Here is a 22,351-nt window from a genome sequence, read left to right as displayed (position 1 = left end):
ACAATTCCAGACGAAAGAATTGAGGTCTCAGGCCAGCCCCAGGCAAAACAAAACCACGAGACACTATCTGAAAAAAATACATAACTAAACCAAAAAGGGGCTGGATAGGTGGCTCAAGTGATAGAATGAATGTCTTCCTAGCAAGAGGGAGGCCCGGTTTCAACCCCAGCACCATAACAAATAAAGAGAAAAGAGCCTGTCCTGGCGGGTATGCAAATGAGCCAGTTGATATGCAAATGAGATAGAAGTGCCCAAGGAACATTGAGTCTACAAGGCATCTCTCTGGGTCCAAGCAAAGCCTGTGTTTCAAGGCTCTGGCCACCCAACTTTCTCATCTATTCACCTTGCTCAGGTGGCTTTGGAGTCCACAGCAGGAAATAGGGGGTCACCACAGGCACAGGGCATGGGACTCACCGGGGGTCAAAGTCAGCCAGAGTCTTGAGGGAGTCGGGCGCCCGGATGAGCTTGTCAAGGATGCTGACGATGTCGGCGAACTTGGGGCGGCGGGCACGCTCCTGCTGCCAGCACTGCATCATGAGCTGGTAGATGGCAGAGGGACAGTCCATGGGCGTGGGGAGCCGGAAGCCATCATTGATGGCCTTCATCACCTGGGGAGGGGAGGGACACAAATGTCAGGGAAACTTTGGCAGAAGCCACGGAGAACTGGTGCACAGACCCCAGGGGAAGCTCGGTGCAGAGATGGGAAGGCGTGGGGAGCCCCAGAAACAGAACAGGCCTCTTTTCTTAAAAGTCTGACACGGACAGGGTACCAGTGGCTCAGACCTAAAATACTAGCTTCTTGAGAGGCTGAGATCTGAGGGTCGCAGTTTGAAGCCAGCCTGTGCAGAAAGTCCATGGAACTCTTATCTCCAATTAAGCACCAGAAAAGCTGGAAGCAGAGCAGTGGCTCAAGTGGTAGAGCCTAGCACTAGCCTTGAGCAAAAAAAGCTCAGGGACAACACTCAGGCCCTGAGCTCAAGCTCCAGGATCAGCAGAAAAAGAGAGAAGAAAAAGTTCTGACACAGGACTTCAGAGTTGCCCATGGGCCCAATGCTGAGGGGCTGTCTCCCTGGTTCCTCTGCTCCCCAGAGCCCCCTGGGCAGTCCTACCATGCCCCTCAACCCAGCCTCCTTCTGGTCTCTGGATGCCTCTTTGCTGGGGCTCTCTTCCCTGCCTTCTCTTCACCCCTCTGCTTTATCATATCCTGGGTCTTAGCAGGGACAAGACATCCTCTGGGCAGCCTCCTGGTGCTCCAGGATGGGTGAGGCACAAGGTGCATACACACACACACACATACACACACATGCACTCATCTACACATACACACACACAGGTGCACACAAATGCACTCAGGCATGCATGCACATCCCTTACTAAAGGAATCCAAGAGTAACCTCTGCCTGATGAAGGTCAGCCCCCAAGTTCTTCTGCTGGGACCCCAGGCCTGGTCATGAGGATGGGGGCTTAAGTTTAGGTCCCTCTGATTGAGGGGACGTACCTCGTGGTTCGACAGCTCCCAGTAGGGCCGTTCACCATAGGTCATCACCTCCCACATGACAATGCCGAAACTCCACACATCACTAGCTGAGGTGAACTTGCGGTAGGAAATGGCCTCTGGGGCTGTCCAGCGGATCGGGATCTTGCCGCCCTGTAGGGGACCCAGGTTCAGTTACCACTGTCCCCTCTGGCCAGCCCCCCCCTCCACCACAGTGGCGGCTGGGCCTTGGCCCCTCTGAGGTTCCTTCCCGCCTCCCCCAGGTCCCCAATCTTCATGCCCAGCAGGAGCAACCCTCCCCCAACTCACACTGGTGGTGTAGGTGGCCTCAGGGTCATCCTCCAGCACTCGAGACAGGCCGAAGTCTGACACCTTGCATACCAGGTTGCTGTTGACCAGGATGTTGCGTGCGGCCAGGTCACGGTGGACATAGTTCATATTGGCCAGGTACTTCATGCCGGACGCGATGCCCCGCAGCATGCCCACCAGCTGCAGCACACTGAAGTAGCCATCCTTCTCCTGCAGGGCACAGACCCTCAGCTCTAGCCGGCCCCAGGCAGCCCAGGTTGCCATCCTCTCCACCACTGCCTGCATCCTTACCCGGAGGAACTTGTCCAGGGCCCCGTTCTCCATGTATTCTGTGATGATCATCATGGGCTTGTCTGTAGGGCAGGGGCAGAGGTGAGAGGTGGGCGGAGCGATGGTCGACCACCCTTCCCTTACCCATCTGTCAATCATGGGATCACCCAAGCGTCTTTCAGGACTCACATTTGGAGATCACGCCCTCCAGGCGGATGATGTTATGGTGGCTAAACTGGCCCATGATGCTGGCTTCGCTCAGGAAGTCTATCCGTTGCTTCTCTGTGTAGCCTGCTTTCAGTGTCTTGATGGCCACCGGCACCTCCTTCTTCCCTGAGGATGCCTTCAGTGTCCCCTTGTACACCTCCCCAAACTCTCCTGCGGGCAGGCAAGGTGGAAGGACTGCCCTAGTGAGCCCAGGCTTCTAGCGGGCCCCCACCTGGACCACCTATCAGCAGCCTTCTGCTGCGCCACAGGTACGCCAGCCTCACCTGCTCCGATCACCTTCTGCTGGGTGACACAGGACGGGTGGATCTCGGTGGTGAACTTGAGCACAGCCTGGTTGGGGTCTTCATAGGTATGGGGATCCACATAGGTCTTCAGGGGCTTCAGTTGCTCTGGGAGGAGGAAGGAGGGGTGGGGTCAACAAACAGCTTGGGAAAGGGACCCCAGGAGACACAGGCCAGGCTGTGGAGCAAGGTCCTTCTGGCTTAGCTCCACGGAGCTGCCCCATGGTGCCCCATCCAGAGCCCTGGGATGCCCTGGCCGCCCTCATTTCCACTACTGAGCTGAGGGAGGTCCGTGGGAACAGCAAAAGGGATTGCTTCTCACCTGACTTGGAGAAGTAGACGTCCTCTGAGGACTGACGAGTTCGCAGCTTCCTCCTCCTGAAAGGACCACGTGGGAACAAACACGGGAAGGTCAGCACAGACCAGGCCCATGCACATGCATGCACACGCGTGTGCACACACACATTCCAATCCCCACTCTTTGTACGCTCTGGCCAGGGGAGCCGACTGAGCCTGGTTCTTTTTTTTTGGGGTCCGGTCGTGGGGCCTGAACTCTGGGCCTGGGCGCTGTCCCTCAGCTCTTCAGCTCAAGGCTAGTGCTCTACCACTTGAGCCACGGCACCACTTCCAGCTTTTTTCTTTTTGCTTATGTGGTGCTGAGGAATGGAACCCAGGGCCTCGAGCATGCAAGGCAAGCGCTCTACCACTGAGCCACCTTCTCAGCCCTGAGCCTGGTTCTGAGAGGACTGTGGCCCAGTACTCTCTGCTTAGCCTCTGTCTATCAGCAGAGGGTGTGGGGAAGGCAGCGGAAGTGAGCAAGCCAGGACTCACGCTTGGAGATCTACGCCCCATAATAGCCCCTTAAGTAGCCATAATGAGGGCTTTCGTCATTAGAGCTTCCCATGTGGTGTCCAGAGCAAGTGTGGACACACAGTTAATAACAAACACAGAAACGATGGCCACTGCCTCGGGAACCCCCATACATCGCAGCTCTGCCTAACTGCAATCGGGACATCACACATCGCCCTGGAGGCAGGGATCTGATTGGATCCAATTGGACCGATGTGGTCCCTTTTTCAGATCAGGAAAAGGCCCTGCCCTTCGGGGTCCTACTGAAGCCCTGGGGGAGCCCAGGTGTGGCTCTGACTAACCTGCGATGGATGAAAAAGCCGACTCCTGCCAGTACCAGAAGCAAGACGATGCCAACAGCCAAACCACCGATCAGCGCCATGTTGCCAGATCCTTCCATGGCTGCTGGAAAAGAGCAGCTGATGATAGGGAGCCCTACCCCACCCCCAAATCACAGCAACATCCCCTGCTTAACCTAGAACCCTCTTAAGGGACCTGGGCATCTACAGGATGCTGGAGTGCTTTTAGTGAGTCTGAGGAGATTTATTCCCATATTCCTGAAGGTCTCACACAGGTACCCCAGCTATGAGGGACCCTGGCTCTATGATACATGATTTGAACTCAGGTCAGCCAATGCTGCCAGAGCCCACAGCCTCCCTTCCTCTTACAACCTTGACCCTCCCTCCACTTCCTGGCTGACCAAGGAAAGGGAGATATCTAATTAATAAATTTGTGAACTCCTTCCCTGGGTGTCCCAGGGCTTCGTTTCAGGGCCAGGCTCTGGCCCCGGTTCCAATCCCCCAACTCACACAGCGTCTGGAACTCATGCACCTTGCTGCCGGCCCCCTGGCCCTCCTGTGTCAGAGCCTGCACCTGGACCAGGTAGACGGTGTCGGGCGCCAGGTCCTCCAGAGTCACGGAGAAGCCCTCGGTGCGCCGCACATTGTAGCTGTTGGCGTCTCCCTGTGGGTGGCACGGGCAGAGGAGCCGTGAAGGCAGGGCAGGGGCCTCAGCTAAGCCTCCCCACCCCAAAAAAGCCCAGCCTGCAAGTGGCTCCCCAGCATTAGCTAACTGGATGCCCTTCTTACAAAAGAAGAAACTGAGGCCCTGAGAGGTCAAATGACTCACTCGAGATCAGATCGCAGCAAATGTCCAAATCAAGACTCAGCCCAGGGGCTTCTGGTCCCAATGACCCCGCCCTACCCCTGCATCTCAGGATGCACAACTCTTCTTGTACAGATCCCCAAGGCACTGCCCTGGCAGACCCCACACTCATTTCCCCAGGTGACCAACACCCCCGTGACCCACCAGGGCCAGCACTGACACCCCATGAGTTACCTTCTTGCGGTAGGTCACCTCGTACTTCCACACCCGACTCTGCTGGGGTGCAGGGATTGTCCAGGTGACACTCAGCGAGGTGGTACTGCGGCCCTCCAGCCTTACTTTGGGGGGCTCTGGGTAGGATAGAGGGGAGAGGAGGAGTGTAAGGAGCCGGGTAGGGGACACAGGGGAGGAGAATGAAAAGGCTTTTCAGATCAGGCCCTGGGTCCTGAACATCTGGCTCCTGAGCCCGAGCCCCAGTCCCCAGCACAGGGACCAGCTGTAAACATTCACTAGCACGGATAATAAGACCAAAGCAACAGCTGACACCCACTGCGCCCTTCCAGACAGGCCCTGCTCTATGAGCCTTAACTTCAATGCTCGACCTAGCCCTCAACAGCCCTGGTATAATAATCCACGGCCACCCAGAGAGGAACCCGGAACTTGCCCATAGTGGTAGCACTCAGAAGTGGCTCCAGAGCTGTCTATGTGTCTGTGTGTTTTGGGGTAGGGTCTCATGTTTTTGCACCTCAATTTATCTCTATCTCCCATGTACCACCCATCACACCTGGCTTACTTTTTGCCTGGGTTGGCTGGCCTCAAACTACAATGCTCCCGATCGCTGCCTCCTGAGTGGCTCTGCCAACCATCCTGGGCCTCACCTGTCTGGTTGATGCTGACGCTGGCAGTGCGGAAGCTACGGCTGGTCACCAGGCCCGAGACCCCATTTCGGGCCTCGACGGCAAAGGTATAGTTCATGTGCGGCTCCAGGTCACTGACTGTCACGCTGGTGCGGGTCAGGGCATGGGGAGGCTCCGAGTAGCGCACACTGGCCTCGCAGGGCCCACAATCCCCAGACTCCGGCCAGCACTGCTCGCAGGTGACCCGGTACACGATGTCCTCACGGCCCCCGCTGTCCTGGGGAGGTGTCCAGCGCAGCTCCACCTTGGCACCCATGCCCACGGCTGTGAGGTAGTGCGGCGCGGAGGGTGGGCCTAGAAGAGGGCAGAGGACAAGCGTGGACTCGCTGGTCACAGCCTCGCTGGCCTGCCCCCCCACCCCCCAGCCTGGCCCTCAGCGAGACTCACGTGTGCAGGGCATGGACAGCGGGTCCTCCAGTGCCCGGAAGTAGCCTTCTTCACAGTCGCAGAAGGTAGCACCCTCTAGGGATGGCAGTGTGTGCTCGGGGCATGCCTGGCATGAGCTCTCAGACGCCTCAGACTTGAAGAATCCTGGAGAACAGGCTGCCAGACACAAGGACAAGGGGCACAAGGTCAATTCAACTTGTTCTCTCTCAGCTGGGTGTCAGTGGCTCACTCCTAGCTCCTCAGGAGGCTGAGATCTGAGGATCACACTTTGAGGCCAGCCAGGACAGGCAGAAAAGTCTGTGAGATTCTCATCTACAATCAACCACACCGAAAGGCTGGAAGGGCAGGTATAGCTCAAGTGGTAGAGCGCCAACCTTGAGTGAAAATGCTAATGCCCAGAGTTCAAGCTCCAGATTTGGCATTAAAAGAAAAAAAAAATCTGTCCCCTCCTCAGGGGCAATCTCTGCCCCCCCTTTCTGTGACACCCCAAGGTGACTGACTCTAGCTCTACATACCTGGTTTCTCACCTAGCCAAGGAAAAACACACATAGCCAGTGGCCAGCACACACTGGGCACGGGAAGAGACCCCTCCCCGCCCCCCACCGTGTCCACTCCAAACCTGAGCCTCACTCCCCACAGCCTCACACAGGGAGCCTACACCCCTGAGTGTGCCATTCAAGGTCCACCCCTCTCCTTTCAGCTTCCTAAGAATCTTATCGCCCGGGCCAGCTCAGCGTCTGAGTGACTGCGCAGCTTATTTGCTTGGCTTATCACCTTAGATCTGTGCACACCAGGGTAGTGACCGAATCTGCGGGGCTACTGCACCAACTAACTGATCAGCCAGCCTTCCCAGTGTGGGATGTTCCTCCTGCCCCCAGCAGGGGTTCCTTTAGCCCCAGACCTGACTGGCTTCCTGTTCTGGGGCTGGTCCACCAGGAAGCAGGAAAGGCCACCCCCCCCCCCGGCATTTTCTCTAGACCTGCTTCCACCACCCACAGGACAGCAGGAAGTGGCTCTCCTTCCCGGGGTCTAGCCGAGCCCAGCTGGCCAGGAGCGCAGGCACCTGACTCTGAGGATTTTTTCCTATCCTGCCCCCTGCCCCCAGCCCCTTCCTGGCTCCACAGACAGGAAACTGCTCAGACATGGGCCCGCTGTATCCAGAGCTAGGTAGCTGTGGAAACGGCCAGAGTAGGGACATGCCAGTGCCAGAATCCTCCCTTCTAAAGTCTACAACTACTCCCTCTGGTCTATTTGATTTGGTGTTCCCAGGGTTGCAACTCAGGGCTGAAAGCTCTTGCTTGGCTTGCTTGTTTGGCTGGTGCTCTACCACTTGAGCCATGCCTCCAGCCCTTTTTCCTGGTTATTTTGGAGATGGAGCCTTGCGGATTTTTCTGCCTAGGCTGCCTTTGAACTGTCATCCTCCAGGTGTCAGTCTCCTATAACAAGCATTGCAGGTGCAGTATTCAGCTTTCTTTAGCTTACTCTGAAGACAGTCCTTAGCTACCGCCAACCTCAGTGCCACATTTACCAGTGTTTGCTCTCTGAGCCTCTACTCTGCCTGGTCCCACGCCCAACACAGGTCCTGAGATGAAACCAAAGCCCCCGAACACAAGGAGCAATCCCTATTAAAAGAGCTGGGCGAAAAGGGTGGGAGAAGGGAAATGAACTTAAGACAGGAATTTGAGGAGTCACCACTGGGGCTTAGAAGCGGTGTAGGAGTTCAACAGGGCACAGATACTGAAAGAGAGAGGGGTAAGGAAAGTCATGGCCTACAGCAAGTGGGAGCCATCTGTGCGCATGGCAGTAGGGTGCAAGAGGAAGTGTGGCACTGGACAAGGGTCTTGAATGCCCAGAAGTCTGGATTCTGTCCTGCAGCCCATGGGAACCAATGTAGGTCTAATGTTAGGGACAGTGACACAATTAGATCTACACTGTCAGGAAAAACTCTTGGATAAAGGGGGCCTGAGATGTGAGGCGTCTGTCTCCTGACAGTCTTCCAGGGAAGCCCAAGTACCCGAGGATCCTGACAGAGCCAGGCCTGTTCACCCTGAGGCTGGAGTGCAGGCCAGGGAGCTCCTTTAAGTGAACAGAGGAAGGAGAGGAAGGTCATGAGGGAAACTAGCTTCAAAGACAGCCACTCTGTAAGGTGTAGCCTCTCAAGGGGGTGTGCGCATGCGTGTGTGTGTGTGTGTGTGTGTGTGTGCGCGTGCGCGTGTGTGCGCACCACCCATCCTGCCTCAGCACAGGCCCTGAGACCTCAGACACAAGTGGACAGGAGGACCACTGAGCAGGACAGCAGAGGCCCAGGGTGAGCGCCTGATCTGGAGGGGATCCTGGAGTCCCAAGGACAATGAACACCAAGGAAAGCACTTGCTGAATGCAAGGTAGGCCTACTAAGTACTCTGCATCCATCCATTTCCCATCATGCACCAGTTCCACGTAGGAACTGCACGCATTCACCCTATACTGCCAGTAAGATGGAGGCCCAGAGGAGCCAAACAACTGCTCCATGATGAGACACAAACAGGATGCCTGACATGGTCTCCCCTTTCCCACATCAATCTGGAGCAAAGAGATGTGGAGGTTCTGCAAGAGGACTGTGGAGAAATGAGTCCTGACCTGCTTCAACAACCAGAACAATCTTAAGACTCATTGCAGAGCTGTGGGAGGGGGAGGTGTCCCACATCAGATCTCTTCCAAGCGGGCATGTGTGCATCAGACTGGGAAACGTGTAGACTCCAGCCCAGGGGCCTGTGGGATTAGCTAAAGTGGTCTCCTGAAGCCTCAAATGTCTTTCAAGTCTCCTGGAGGATTTAAGAAATCCGCGTGCGTGTTTGCCTATCTGCTATAATACAAAAATAGCTCTCTCCTCGAGATTTTCAAGTGAAAATGACATTCCAAGGAAGCTGGGCCATGTTTATCCTGGGGTCCCCCTTCCCCCCTCAGCTTGTCCACAGAGATGCCTGTACCCTGGACAAATGCTGGCTGAGTTGTTGAGGGAGCTTAGGGGTAATAGGTTTGACCCCCAGAACCACAGGGGTCCCCTCCCCACCCAGGCTCATTTCCAGGCAAGGCCTTAGACACCTGCCAACCCCCATGGCGCCCCCATCCCCAGGTGGAACAGCTCCCATGCCCCTCAGCCGTATGCCAGCAGGAAGTAGGGAAAGAGATGGGTTCCATTCTTGGGCTCCCAGAGCCTGGGGGTGGCCCGAGCACTGCCGGCAGGAAAGAGGGAATTTGGAGATTTCCGCAGCGGATGCACCAGATAATGCTTTGAGAGTCAGCATCAACCAGGCATGCGCTAGCCTGCCAAGAATGTGCTGCCTCTCCTCCAACTCCAGGGAGGTGGGGGGCTCCCCCAGGTACTGCCAGAGCTTAAAGTGCTCAAGGGGGCCCCAGAACCCTTAAGGGGGACTCCAGCAACCCCCCAATCTGGTCAGATTTCCTGGCATGCTGGGCAAGCAAGTGGAGACAGGGGTTAAACCACAAACTCATCCATATACACAGAAAACCCACTGTCCCTTCACCAACCAGCAAACTCCTATGCATACTTCAATACCCAGCTTATTAAGTTCCTCTATGTAGTTCTTCCAAGCTTCCCAATTCCTGTCCCCCTTGTGCCCTACTAGGCATCACTTACTCAAGTTCATGTTTACCAAACAGAAGTGAGCGCAGCCTACATGTCTGGCACAATGTTGGGAGCTGGGACTCGATGGTGAGACAGATAAACACCTTTTCGGCTCCAGAGGAGCGCAGCCTGGCATGGCATTCACGCTCCATTTGAGGAGCTACATGTGAGAAGCCCTGGGGAGCAGCAATGGGTGTGATTTATCTGTGTTCCATGGTCCAGCACAGAGTCTGGTAGGAAGCAGTTGCTCAGTTAATGTTGCCTGAACCAACGTGTGGAGAGATGAAGGCAGGCAGGCAGGCAGGCAGGAAGGCAGGAAGGAAGGCAGGCAGGCAGGAAGGAGTGAATGAATGACTGGGAGCCCCTGGAGACCATCCACTTGCACACCCACCTGGGTGGCACAAGCCTGGCTTTGGCACACCTGGGCCCCAGGTCTCTGGACTCAAGTTGCCTGGCAGGCCTGGGCCACTTCAGCAGAACTGGGGCATGGTGGCTGCACCTAGGGCTGTACCCCGGTTTTTCCAGTTCCCGATGCCCGCCCCTCAGGTGGCAGCGTGGGGTGTGACTCAGGGACAGACGCCCTCTGCTTGATGCAAGTCCAGCACCCGTGGGGCCCCCTCCCTGATGTCCCAGTCACCTCCTGGGCTGTGGGGTCAAGAGGTCACAGTGGCAATTCTGCAGGCCAGGCCCAGCAGGTGGCCACAGGCCCCATCTCAGCCCAAGATGCCTGGACTTTGTCTCCAAGCCCTGACAGGCAGCAAACCGGGCAAGTTATCAAGGAAACAAATGAGGCCAGCTGATAACTTTAAGCCCAGTGATTTCTTGTCCCTCAGCAGGCTTGGGGTCCCCCCAGAAAGGGGAACTACACTCTCTCTCTCTCTCTCTCTCTCTCTCTCACACACACACACACACACACACACACACACACACACACACACACATTCTTCCACCAAGTCAGGGAGCACTTCCCGTCCCCCTCCGGCCCTGCTCCACCCCCCCACACACACACCCTTTCTCCCACCACCAGCCTTTATCTCCTGTTTGCTCTCCCTGCCTCCTTCCTTCCGTTCTGGGAACGGAACCTTCCGGTGGCAGTGGAGGGAGCTGAGGGTGGGGCAGGTGAGCCAAGCGGGTCACATCCACCACCTGAGCTGGGGGGAGGGAAGACACCTTGCCTGTGAGGGCCACAGAAAGAAGGCCTCTCAAGGGAGGGGGCCAGCCTGAACATCACAGCCAACTATGCACAGTATTACAATATTATTCCCCCCACCCAGGGAGGGCTTGGCAGAGCCCTGTCCTTAGGCCACCTGCCTAAGGACTATTTTGGCCAAAGCCACCTGGCAGCTATGGACTCTGGGCTAGGCCTGGGCCACTCAGAGCTATGCTCAGAAGGGACAGGAGCTGGGCACTGTCGCTTTCCAGTGGAGAAGAATGAGACTCAGAGGGGACTTTCCATAGCCACACAGCCTCCAGGTGAGAGGACACAAAGCAGGAGTGACTGGCTGGGTGCTGGAGACTCCCACTTGTAATCCTAGCCACTCAAGAAGCTGAGATCGGAGGAATGCAGTTCAAAGCCAGCTTGGACAGACAAATCCATGGCACTCCGATCTCCAATTAACCAGTAACAAGCTGGGAGTGGAGCTTTGGTTCAAGCGATAAGAGTGTCAGCCTTGAACAGAAAGAGCCAAGTAAAAGTGTGAGATCTGGTGTTCAAGCCCCAGAAGCAGCATACACATTAGCGACAGGGTATCGCCTTGATTTTTCAGCTGGTTTTCCTCTTAGTCTCAGTTTCCTTATCTGTAAGATGAGGTAGCACACCCCCCCCTTCGTTGGGTGGTTCTGAAGAAGGAAAGAGATCTTGCATGTGAAATGTTGAGCAGGGTACCTGGAATGGAGTACCCCTAACAAACTGAAGGGGAGTCCAGAGGGGACGTCTCCCCCAAAGGCCCAGGTGCTTGACTGACTGAGCCTCCCAGCCAAAGCCACCAGCCACCTGCTCACCTGGCCAAGCGCTCTCCCTGGGCTGAGGCGCCAGCGGGGGCCCTGCCAGCTCAGCTGCCAGCCACAGGAAGCAGAGACAAAGCAGCCCCAGGGGAGGGGTGGCGGTCAGCCTGAGTGACTCCACTGTCCACTGAGCCGGGCCGGGAATACTGGAAGCTGGCTCATTCCTGACATAGCTCTGGGAGTGCAGCTGGGCAGCGTGCCCACCTGGCGGCACCTGGGAGGTGCCTCCGGTGCCTCCCTTCTGCAGCCCATTTAACTCTTTCCTGAGATCCTCTGGGCTTCCTGACTGTGGCCCCTGGGGATGATCTTGACCAGGTGCTGGGGGCCCTCAGGATGCCATGTCCCCTCCTCTCTGGGCTCTGCCGAGCATTAGCAATGAAGAATCTAGAGCTGTACACTAGAGAAAGGGGGAGCCACGCCTTCCTCCGTGGCCAGCAAGGGCCCTCTGATCACCCCTGCTTCTGATGGATGCCCCTGCCCTCTGCTAGGACCCACCCCCTTGGGGCTGCCCCGGTCATGGGGCCAGGAGCTGAGTCAGGGATTCCAAAGGAACTGGTCACTTCCCGCTCAGTTTCCTGACCTGCCACAGCCTGGTGCAGCCAAGGTGCAAACCCTGATACAGTCACCCCCTGGCTGTGCAACTCCAGCAGAGCCTGTTTCAACCTTTCTAAGCCTCGCTTTCCTCATCTGTTCACTGTGCCGCCTAACAAGAGTCTGTGCCCTCCTAGGAAGAACCTGCGCACCCAGCCAGGACATCCAGATAAAGCACTAGGAGAGAAAGCAAGTCACTGGGGCTATCCCCACCTCTGTCATGGCCAAGAGTTCCTGAGCAGCGTGGAGCAAGCCTGGGGATTCTCAGACAACAGCAGAGACCCAAGGAGGAAAATTCAGAGCAACAGGCAGCTAGCCACCGAGAGGGCCCCGCTAGCTTGGGAATCTGTGCCTGCCAGAACCCCCAGACAGAAAGGGCTGATAGAAGGGGGCTGCCCCGCTGCCTAGAGACACCCCCCCTACACACACACACACACACACACACACACACACACACACACACACACACACACACACACACACACCACTTATCTCTCCACAGGGAGAAGGCTTCCAGTGGCCCTCCCCCCACCCTCGCATTCTTGTGGGAGGATGTCATTCTGGAGAGGCTGCCGGACAGACTGCTGCCCCCCACCCCCGCCCCGAAGCCATTGTCTGAGGTCACCTACACGTGGGCTGCCTGGGAAGGGGCTCACTCAGCAGAGGGGAACAGGGGGGCATGGGTAATGATGGGCAGGCCAGAGCAGAGACCACACCAGCATCCATCTCATGGCCAGAGAGGCTTAGAAGCCTTCTGGGTTGGGGGTCGGGGGACGCACTCAAAGGCTGCATTAAGAGAAGTTCTGAGGATCTGCCTTGGGAAGGAACGAAGTGCGGACCAACAGAAAGGACTTTGGTAACTGGACTGGTGACTCACACCTGTCATCTTAGCTACTCAGGAGGCTAAGATCTGGAGGATCATAGTTCAAAGCCAAGCCAGGCAGAAAAGTCTCTGCAATTACAAAAATAAAAGCCAGCCTGGAGGAGTTGTTTAGGTGGTGGAGTGCCACCCAAGCAAACAAACCAAGGGAGCACGAGGCTCTGAGTTCAAACCCCAGGACAGGGGTCACTGCTGGAAATGGCACTGGAATCTGTAGGTAAAGGTGGATTTTTTTCCATTTAACTCATAAGAAACTGGAGGCCAAAGATGAAGAATGACTTCCCCAGTGTCACTGGGCAGTGACGGGGGGGTCCCAGCCCCCAATTTCTCAACACCCACTTTTATCTCAGCCTAGAAGCTCCCAGCAGACAGGGGACAGGTCCCTGCATCCCTCAGAGATCCTGCCCTCACAGACTCTAGGAGTCACCACTGCAGATGTACCAGGAGCCCTGAACCCCCTCAGTGTCCTGCGTTATCTCTCGGGGAGCTCCAAATACCCAGGCCTCTTCCTCTCCCTTTCTGGGCCTCCATTTATCACCAATCAAGCCCCCAGTAGAGAGTATGGGTCTGCGGGGGCCCCTGGATGCAGTGGGGGTGAGTCTAACCTCAAACTCTGGGTCCAATTCAATTAATCCTCTGTTCAACCAAGAGGAGTCTGAGGCCCAGAGAGATTTCTGTGGCTTGCCTGGGGTCACCCAGTGGGTGAACAAGGGGAATGAGTTGGTTCCCAGGACCAGATCACAGTTGTTGGCACAGAGCAGATACAGAGAAACTGTTTGTGGGATGAATTAAAAATAACAGCTCCACTTAAAAGTATTTATGTGTCAGGCACTGACCTAAACACTTTACGAGTGTGAAGTCATTTGATTATATCATAACCACCCTACAGACAGATACTAAGTACAACTCCACTTTACAATGGGTGAAACCTAGGCACACACAGTTAAAGGAGATAGGTGGCCTTAAGTTAACAGTTACATAGCTCAGTTAAATACAGCGCGGCTGGAATTGAACCCAGGCAGGCTTCTAGAGTCCTGGCCTCATCATCTCCCACTATACTGTTTCTCCATTCATTCATTCACTCATTCATTCATTCTAAGGAAACTAATGCCCACAAAGTTCCTACAGACTTAACTATCAAATCCACAACACACATCAGTTCTGCTGCTGGGGGGGGGGGACTGAGGCTGAACTCAGGTTCATAAGCTCCCCCCACCTGAGCACCCCGAGAGCCACCACTCACTCACCCTGGCAGGCATCCTCCACCTTCTCATAGCCCGCCTGGCACAGGCACTGCCCAATAGGTACCAGCCACTCGCCATCCACCGCGCAGTGCATGCGAGGCTCTTCACCCCCGGGGGGCACCACTGCATGGTCCACGCAAGTACCAGCCACAGTGGCCAGGGAGGGCGCATCAGAGCCTGCGATGGTCTCAGGGAAGCGGGCCAGGCTCTTCAGCAGCTCGGGGCATTTCTTGTAGTAGACACGGACAGAGAGCAGTGCCACGCAAGCACCCAGGTCCTGGAAGGCCAGGTAGAAGCCCTTGCGGCTGAGAGGCCCCACGGAGCGCTCCTCCACGTTCAGCTTCACGTGGCGTGCCTCAAAGTCGCTGCTGACCGTGATCTCGTCGGGCGCAATGGTGTCGATCTTGGTGAACTGGCGCTTCTGAAAGTTGGTGCCGTAGTCCACGTCTGACTCGGCGTAGTAGAGGTTGAAGGTCTCCTTGCAGGAGCTGGCACCACCCGGGAAGCTGTTGCAATCGCGCACTGTGAACTTGAGCTCGATGAAGATGCGCTCGGCCTCCTCACGGTACACCCAGTTGGTGCGCAGCCAGTTGTCCTGGTCGCCGGCTACCACGTTGCACACCGAGTACATGTAGATGGGCACATCGTTCATGATATTCTGCATCAAGTCCCACTGTGCGGGACAGGGGAGGGGGGAGAGGTTACTGTGGGTAGGTACCTGGGGGAAACTGAGGCCCAAGTGGCAGAGCAGGGCACCGGGAAGAAGATATGTCACAGTTTCCTCCATTCTACAAGGAAGGAAACTGAGGACCAGAGAGGGACAACTAGAAGCAGGTAAGCCAGGGGGTTTCTGGACCTCTCTGCATATCACTATTCAAATGTGAGCCTGGCCTGGTGTCTGGGGTTCTGTGACCTCCACCAGGTCACTTGAGCTCTCTGAGCCTCAAGGTCCCCATCTTACAATGGAAGCAGATTTATGTCACCGGACTACAGGTGGGAGCTCAAAGACAGATGTCTCCAAAATACTAAGCACAGTGCCTAGAAGAGGTGACCACCACAGAAGGTAGCCGGCATTGCATTCTTTTTTTTTTTTTTTTGGTCAGTCGTGGGGCTTGAACTCCGGGCCTGGGCACTGTCCTTGAATTCTTTTTGCTCAAGGATAGTGCTCTACCACTTTGAGCCACAGCTCTACTTCCAGTTTTCTGGTGGCTCATTAGAGATGAGAGTCTCATGGACTTTCCTGCTTGGGCTGGCTTTGATGGGTGATCCCCAGATCTCAGCCTCCTGAGTAGCTAGGATGACAGGCGCGAGCTGCCAGTGCCCGCTTGCATTCTTATATTATTGATCTTTCTGGTCATGGTGTGCCATGTGCATCCATGTGTGTGAGTGGCCGGGGAAGAAGGCATGAAGTCAAAGCAACCAATGAGCCTCTACCATCTGGGCTTTGGAACAGATCAACGGTCATTGTAAAACACCCCTCCACACACACACAGAGTATAGCTCAGTCGTCAGGAAGGTCCGCCCTGCCCATTTCCATGTTCCCTTTGGCACAGCACTTGGCACAGACAATGCCTACCCAGGCTCCAATAAAATATGCTGACTTCCTGCATCTGATTCGGATCTGCATCCCTCCTCTCCCACCCCCTGGGACCTCCCCGACACAGAGTAGGTGCTCAGAAAGTCTCGACTGAATCAATGAGCAAAACTAGAAGGGATACCTGCCAGGAGTGACATTGACTGAAACTCATGTTCCCACTCTGTGCTCGGACTGGCTGGGTCACATAAGCTGCCTCCCAGCTAGTCATTCTGGGATCTTAGAGGTCAGCTCAGAGCTCTGCTCAGAGCATACTCCAGGCCTCATGGGAGGCGGGGAGCAGTGACAGGCCCCCGTCACACATCTCAAGGACTCGAGGTCCAGGACTAAGTGAGCACTGTATGGGTATGAGGACGGAGGCCCAGAGAGCAGAAGTATCTTCCCTAAGACCACACAACAGTCACATGCAATGTCAGGGGCAGGGCCAGCTTCCCGTCTAGGGGTGCCAGTCATGGCAGGGCAGCTGAGAGGGTGGTGCTAGTTGGAGATGAGGCACGTGGACAGCCCTAGGCCGGAAGGGGTAGCAGCAGTTGAGGGGCAGACAAAAAGGGATTCATTGCTTCTTGTCTCTCCTTCACTCCTTACTTCCTGGGCTGAGACCTCTCAGACAGGGGGCCTTTGACCTTTTTCCCCCCGCCCAAGAAGCCCAAGGAGGGCTCCATAGGCCACCTTAGGGCATCCGAGCCCCCCTCCCCCACTGCTAGGGCCTCCCCAGCTCAGCCACCTCTAGGCCATTCCCCATCGAGCAGCTCCTGCCAGCCCTGACCTGGAGGTAGAAAGCTGACCTTTTCGATCTAAGGCAGCCTCTATCCTCATTGGTCCCAGTCTCTCCAGGGGACCAGCTGCCCCATACCCATGCCTTTCCCTGCCCCCAAGGCTTGCCTTACCCCTTTGCCATAGGGGTGCGTGAGCCAGCCGAGTTCTCCTTTCGCTGCAGCAAAATCCAATAGGACAACTGTGGAGAGACAGAGAGAGACAAGTGAGCCAAGAGGGTTGGTCTCCAGAAGGAAGGTCACAGCAGAGAAGATGAGAGCCCCCCCCTCGCCCCCAGCAGCCTCAAGAGGCCTTGTCCTGAGAAAGGAGAAGATTCAGTCAAATCTATGCTGCAAGCCAGGCACCGGTGGCTCTCGCCTGTAATCCTAGCTACTTCAGAGGCTGAGATCTGAGGATTGCGGTTCAAAGCCAGCCCGGGCAGGAAAGACCGTGAGACTCCTATCTCCAATAAACCAATAGAAAACTGGAAGTGGCGCTGTGGTTCAAGTGGTAGAGGACTCGCCTTGAGCTGAAGAGATGAGATGAGGGACAGCGCCCAAACCCAGAGTTCAAGCCCCACAACTGACAAAAAAACAACAACAACAAAAAAAAAAAACAACTATGCTGCAGCTGGCACTGGTGCTCATGCCTGTAATCCTAGCTGTTCAGGAGGCTGAGATCGGAGGATCACCATTCAAAGCCAATTATCTCCAGGTAACCACCAAAAAAAGCCACAAGTGGAGGCATGACTTGAGTAATGACTGCCAGTCTTGAGCCAAGTGAGGGCCCTGAGTTCAAGCTCCGGTACTAGGGGGTGGGGGAGCCACACAGCAGGCTGGGTCAGTACTGGGCCTCCTGTCTCCAAGGCCAGGACTCCATCGCCGCACCCCCACTGCCAGCCCCCAGCGGGGAAGAGCAGGACAGGATTCAGCCCACTGGGAGAAGAGCAGCTGGGCAGGGGGGTGGGGGGGAGTGGAGGTATTATGTGGCAGGCTGCCTCCTCTGCTTCCTCAAAAGGCCTCTAGGGAGCACTTTCGCACACATGTGGGCCAAAGAGACACTGGTGTCTCCATTTTACACATCCCCTGGCATCAAACACTTTGACTCCACAGGGGCGACACGCCCATCCCCCAACTCCCCACCCCCGCCCCATATGCACACATTAAAAAGAGTGCCGTTTTAACAGGTGACATGGCTGATGGGGAGGGGCACCTGGAAGTGACTTTCCCACCATAAAAGCCACAGAGCAGGGTTGGGTGAAGCCTGAATCCACAGGGGCCTCTAGGAGGGGCCTGAAGGCACACACAGCTGGTGAGGTTCCCTTTTACCTGGGAAAGTTGCACCCAATGGCCCTGCCAGGATTGCCTGAGGAACCACAGATGGAAACCCTCATAGGGGACTTCCCACGCCTCGAGGAAGCAGGTGCCAGGACCATCCTGCCCCCCAGCGAGGGAGGCGTGTGGAGCCAGGCAGAGGGACCCACTTCCAGGGGCTTTCCTAGACCTGGCCCGTCCCCCAAACATCTCCCTGCTTCTTGGCCAAGCTCAACAGGTGTAGCCAGGACCCCAAACTCTGTTGGGCCTCCCTTTCCAATTCAGCACTCTTTGGGGTTCCACACGGGAAACAGAGAGGCTGGGGGGAATGCTTAGTTTGGAGAGATGGGAAGTGGGTGTGTCATGCTCTGAGGGTAGTCTAAAAATCCTTTCTGGGTGCTGGTGGCTCACATCTGTAATCCTAGCTACTCAGGAGACTACAATCTGAGGATCGAGGTTCAAAGCCAGCTCTGTCAGGAAAGTCTATGAGAGTCTTTTGCGTGTGTGTGTGGGGGGGAGGGTGTCTAGGTGCTTGAACTCTGGGCCTGGGCGCTGTCCCTCAGCTCTTCAGCTCAAGGCAAACCCTCTACTACTTGAGCCACAGTGCCACTTCCGGTTTTCTGGTGGTTTATTGGAGATGAGAGTTTCACGCTTTCCTGCCTAGGCTGGCTTTGAACCAAGATTCTCAGATCTCAGCCTCCTAAGTAGCTAGGATTACAGGCGTGAGCGACCAGCACCGAACTCATGAGACTTATCTTCCATTTACCACCCAAAATCCAGACCTGGAGCTGTGGCTCAAGTGGTGGAGCGCTAGCCTTGAGGAAAGAAGCTCAGGGACAGCACCCAGGCCCTGAGTTCAGACCCCAGGACCAGCACAAAATAATACTAAAATACTAGTAATTAATAGTAATACCTCCTCTGGTGAAGCCCCAAGGCCTGGTGTGACTGACTGCTGACCCAGGCCAGATCTCTCTAGGAAGCGTCTGGCAGCCCAAACCGGGGAAGAGGAAATCCGATGTGGCACCTGGCCCACAGTGGCACAGACTGTGGGATGGCGGAGGGTGGCTGGGGGGGGGGGGGGGGGGAGGTGGCTAGGGGCAGGGATTTGTTTGGACATGTCCAAGGCCTAGGCTTGGAAAACTCACTGACCCCACTAATGGAATGTTCCAACTACACAGGAAGGAATCTGGGGGTTCCTGGCTCCAGCTGGGAAGGTAGGAGGTCACTGTTGAGTATTTCTTACAGTACACACACACCAGGCAAGAAGCTGATCTCTGTGCCCCTGAGAGAGGGGGCTGTGAAGGGTTAACCGGGCAGAAGGCTCCCCTCCCTTCACTTCCAGCCTGAGTCCTCCTCTAGAAGTATCACAGGACTCAATCTGAGAAGAAAAGAGGCCTTCACTCAGGAAGGGGCCTTCCCGGGGACTCTCAGCCACAGCCCCCTCCCAGGAAATTCCCTAGAACCAACCACCAGGAACCAGGGAGCCCAGCCGGGTCTCTCTGCCCCATCAAGGCCCTGAGACAGGCAGCTCAGCTCTCTCCCCCAGTTCCTCCAGGCCTACCTTCCCTGGGAAGGGGCAACCAAGGGTCCTATCAGCATTTTTCTGCCTTCTCCTCCTCTCCCTGCCCCGTGCCAGGGTAACGCTTTCTGAGAGATGGGCTCACTGTGACCCTTCTGTCCCCTTACCTGCCATGCGCAAGAAAGAAACTACCTGAAGCCCCACCCTAAATGTCCTCTTGTGGTCCACATTTCTTTAGAGACTTTTTCACAGTCCAGTACCTACCCCACCCCCGTTGCCAACTCCCAGATACCCACAAGCTTCCTTACCCGACTAGGAGCAGCTCATTCCTAAGAAGATGGAGAAGTGTGGGGCTCCCAGAAGAAGACAAGGAAAGGACCGGAGGACAGACAGGTCCTTTGCAGAAAGCAATAGGCCCACAGCCCTCTTCACTCCTCAGCGTTTCTCAATCCCTTCCCGGGCGGCCTAGCAGCTCAGTGGCCAGGCCCTGCCCGGCCCAGCCCAGCTCACTTCCCAGCAAAACCCACCATGCAACCCCATTCCAAGACCAGGGACTCTTGGCCATGGCAGTCCCAGAAGCCAGATGGTCAGCTCAGAAGCTCTGTGCAGAGCCCTGGAAAAGAACAGGCCTTGGTGTCTCTGTTTGTAAAAGAGAGAAGATTCCATAGTTGCTGAGGCCCTAACAGGTTTCACCTGGGTTTCCAAACCCAAGGGTGTGGGCAGGAAAGGAAGAGTAGTCAGAGCAGCGGGGTGAGGGGGTGGAGGACATGGTGTCCTCCTGTCCAACCCCCAGCGCTTCTCCAGGTGGACCCAGCGCTCCCAGCCTAAATCTCAGTTTTCACTTTGCAAGGAAGTGAGACCAGCAGCTGGCAGCTGTGCCACAACCCCCCACCACACACACACACACAGAAGCCACACCGTCCACCCCTGTGGGAGTCCTGTGGAGTGGCTCCTGGGGACTCTGGGAGCTGAGAGAAAGTGTGTTGCATCACCCCAGGACAATATATGTCCCTTTCCTCCTCCAGCCCATGGGGGACTGAGCTAGTCACTGAGGCTTGGGGGAGTTGCCCACAGAGGGACTGGACATGGCAGCTCTGGCTGGGGCTGGGGGGGGGCGGCGGTTGGAGACTGGGGCTGCAGCAAAGCAATCGCCTAATCCCCACCCAGCTCAGGAGAGAGGCCTGTGATTCCAGCTGTCTCCCCTTCCCTCCAGCCACCGTCCCCGGGTAGGAGGAGGACTAAGGAGGACCAAAAGGGGAGGTGCAGTGAGGTTCGCAGGAAATCCCAAAACTCCCGGCTGTGCCCTCCTTCGAGTTCTCAGGTGGGTCCCAGAGCCTGGGCCCCTCTGCCCTCCACCCGCAGAGTTCCGGCCCCTCTTTATCCACCCAACAATGGAAGGGCAAAAAACTTTCAACGCAGTCTGGAGGCGGAAAAAGAAGGAGAGGCTCAAGGAAACTTCTCCGCGCCCAGGTTTCCTCTGCGCTTCCCCCTGGTGGAGCCCGCGGGAGCCGCGCTCGGCCCGGGCCAGTGGTTGCTACCTTCCTTGGGGTGGGGGGGGCGGGGGGCTGCAGCCAGCCTCGGTTGGGTGCACAGGAAGGTTCTAGGCCAAAGGCAGGAGGCGCCCCCCATGCTCCCGCCATCCGCACACCCGCCGCGCCTCGGCCGCCCAGATCCAGGGGCTCTTGGGGCGGCGGTGGGTGAATCAGCCCCCTCCACCGCCACCCCCGGGTTCTCGGGCTCCTGGTGGCCCTGGGGTGACGGCTCCACACCTTGGGAGGCCGCACCTCCACCTGCCGCATTTCCTCGTTCTGAGTCACCCCTTATTCAGAGCACTTGACTTTGAGACTTCCTGTCCTCGCCCGCGGCCCCTAATCGGTCCCCACCTTGGGAGCGAGAGGGGCGCGCGGCAAGCACGGAGCCCGGCCTCTCCCCGGGCTCACCCCGGGGACCCGAGACAAAGCGGGTGGGGGCCGAGAGACACCCCCAAGACCCGAAGCTTCGGCGGCCCTTCGCGTCCAGCGAGAAGCACCCCCGCCCGCTCCCCCCAAAGCGAGGCCTCCATCGAAATGCCTTTCCCAAGAAATCGGGGCAAGCGGCACGGGCGAGATCAGCCTACCCAGAAGCTGATCCCGCGGAAAGCGTCCCCCTCGTTCCCCCCCCCGGACGTCCCCTTCCCCCAGCGACCCCCTCTCCGGGACGTGTTCCCGAAGCCCGCACCCCGGCCGCCGCCGCGTGGCCCGCGCCCGAGTCCCCGTCCCCGCGGCGCCCGAGCCCCCCGCGCGCCGGCGCTCTCCCGGGGTCGGTGCCCACGCGGGGTCCCAGCTCGCGCGCGCCCTCCCGTCCCGTCCCCAGCGCGCCCCGCCTGGGCTGCACCAGGATGCGCCGCCGCGGTCCCCGAGACCCTCCCGGCCTCGGCACCGGGGTCTCGCCGCGCGCGCGCGCGGACACTCACCTTCCTTGCCCTGCGCCGCCACGGCCACGGCCACCGCGCAGCCCCACAGCAGGGCGAAGTAGGCGCCGGCTGCCCGGTGCTCCATGCCGCGCTTCCCGCTGTGTGCCCTGATCCCCGGTGCCCGCACGCCGGCCTGGGTGTCCCGCTGCCGCCCGCCCGGCGCGCGCAACTTGCGCCCCTCCAGCCCCGAGTCCTAAATGGAAGCTGGGTGAGAACCCGCTCCTGTTCATTCATGTCCCGCGCTGACGTCACCGGGCCACGCCCCCAGGAATGTCTTTTAAAGGGGCCGGGCTGGCACCGGGTGGAGTGGGAGGGGAGGGAGGGAGGGCCAGTCCAAAGAGTTTGTGGAGAGCGTCTGGGAGCCCTGGGTCCCCGCGCACGTCCCCCAGACCCGGCCTTGAAACGCCAGCGCCCCCACGCGCTAGTCCCCGGGCAATCTCTGAGCCCCGGATCCGCAGCCCATCTGCACTGAGCCATCCCGACTCTCACCCTTGGGAGGCTGAACTCAATATTAATGGCGTAAAGGTCCCAGA

At 57.2% G+C, this 22,351-nt stretch overlaps 1 protein-coding gene across 2 annotated transcripts in view; it reads right to left on the bottom strand.

The window, feature by feature from the left end:
* Nucleotides 1-22,035, bottom strand: part of Epha2 (EPH receptor A2) — a 28,348-nt gene extending 6,313 nt beyond the window's left edge. Inside the window, exons 1-15 of one of the 2 annotated variants that reach the window (XM_013035355.1) lie at nucleotides 21,819-22,035; nucleotides 16,669-16,736; nucleotides 14,191-14,860; nucleotides 5,841-5,996; nucleotides 5,415-5,747; nucleotides 4,771-4,886; nucleotides 4,242-4,395; nucleotides 3,735-3,834; nucleotides 2,906-2,961; nucleotides 2,566-2,691; nucleotides 2,264-2,452; nucleotides 2,096-2,157; nucleotides 1,805-2,014; nucleotides 1,499-1,648; nucleotides 415-608 (exon numbers count right to left, since the gene is read on the bottom strand). In XM_013035355.1, the coding sequence (XP_012890809.1) occupies nucleotides 415-608; nucleotides 1,499-1,648; nucleotides 1,805-2,014; nucleotides 2,096-2,157; nucleotides 2,264-2,452; nucleotides 2,566-2,691; nucleotides 2,906-2,961; nucleotides 3,735-3,834; nucleotides 4,242-4,395; nucleotides 4,771-4,886; nucleotides 5,415-5,747; nucleotides 5,841-5,996; nucleotides 14,191-14,860; nucleotides 16,669-16,736; nucleotides 21,819-21,903 (2,669 nt within the window). In that variant the 5' untranslated portion in view covers nucleotides 21,904-22,035. Of the gene's footprint in view, nucleotides 1-414; nucleotides 609-1,498; nucleotides 1,649-1,804; nucleotides 2,015-2,095; nucleotides 2,158-2,263; nucleotides 2,453-2,565; nucleotides 2,692-2,905; nucleotides 2,962-3,734; nucleotides 3,838-4,241; nucleotides 4,396-4,770; nucleotides 4,887-5,414; nucleotides 5,748-5,840; nucleotides 5,997-14,190; nucleotides 14,861-16,668; nucleotides 16,737-21,818 lie in introns of both variants that reach the window. The other variant, XM_013035347.1, reaches the window with a different exon arrangement.
* Between the last annotated feature and the right edge of the window lie 316 nt (nucleotides 22,036-22,351).

This window comes from Dipodomys ordii, unplaced genomic scaffold (genome assembly GCF_000151885.1).
Source record: "Dipodomys ordii isolate 6190 unplaced genomic scaffold, Dord_2.0 Scaffold6, whole genome shotgun sequence".
Taxonomy (NCBI): Eukaryota; Metazoa; Chordata; class Mammalia; order Rodentia; family Heteromyidae; genus Dipodomys; species Dipodomys ordii.
This window is presented reverse-complemented; position numbering and strand designations above follow the sequence as displayed.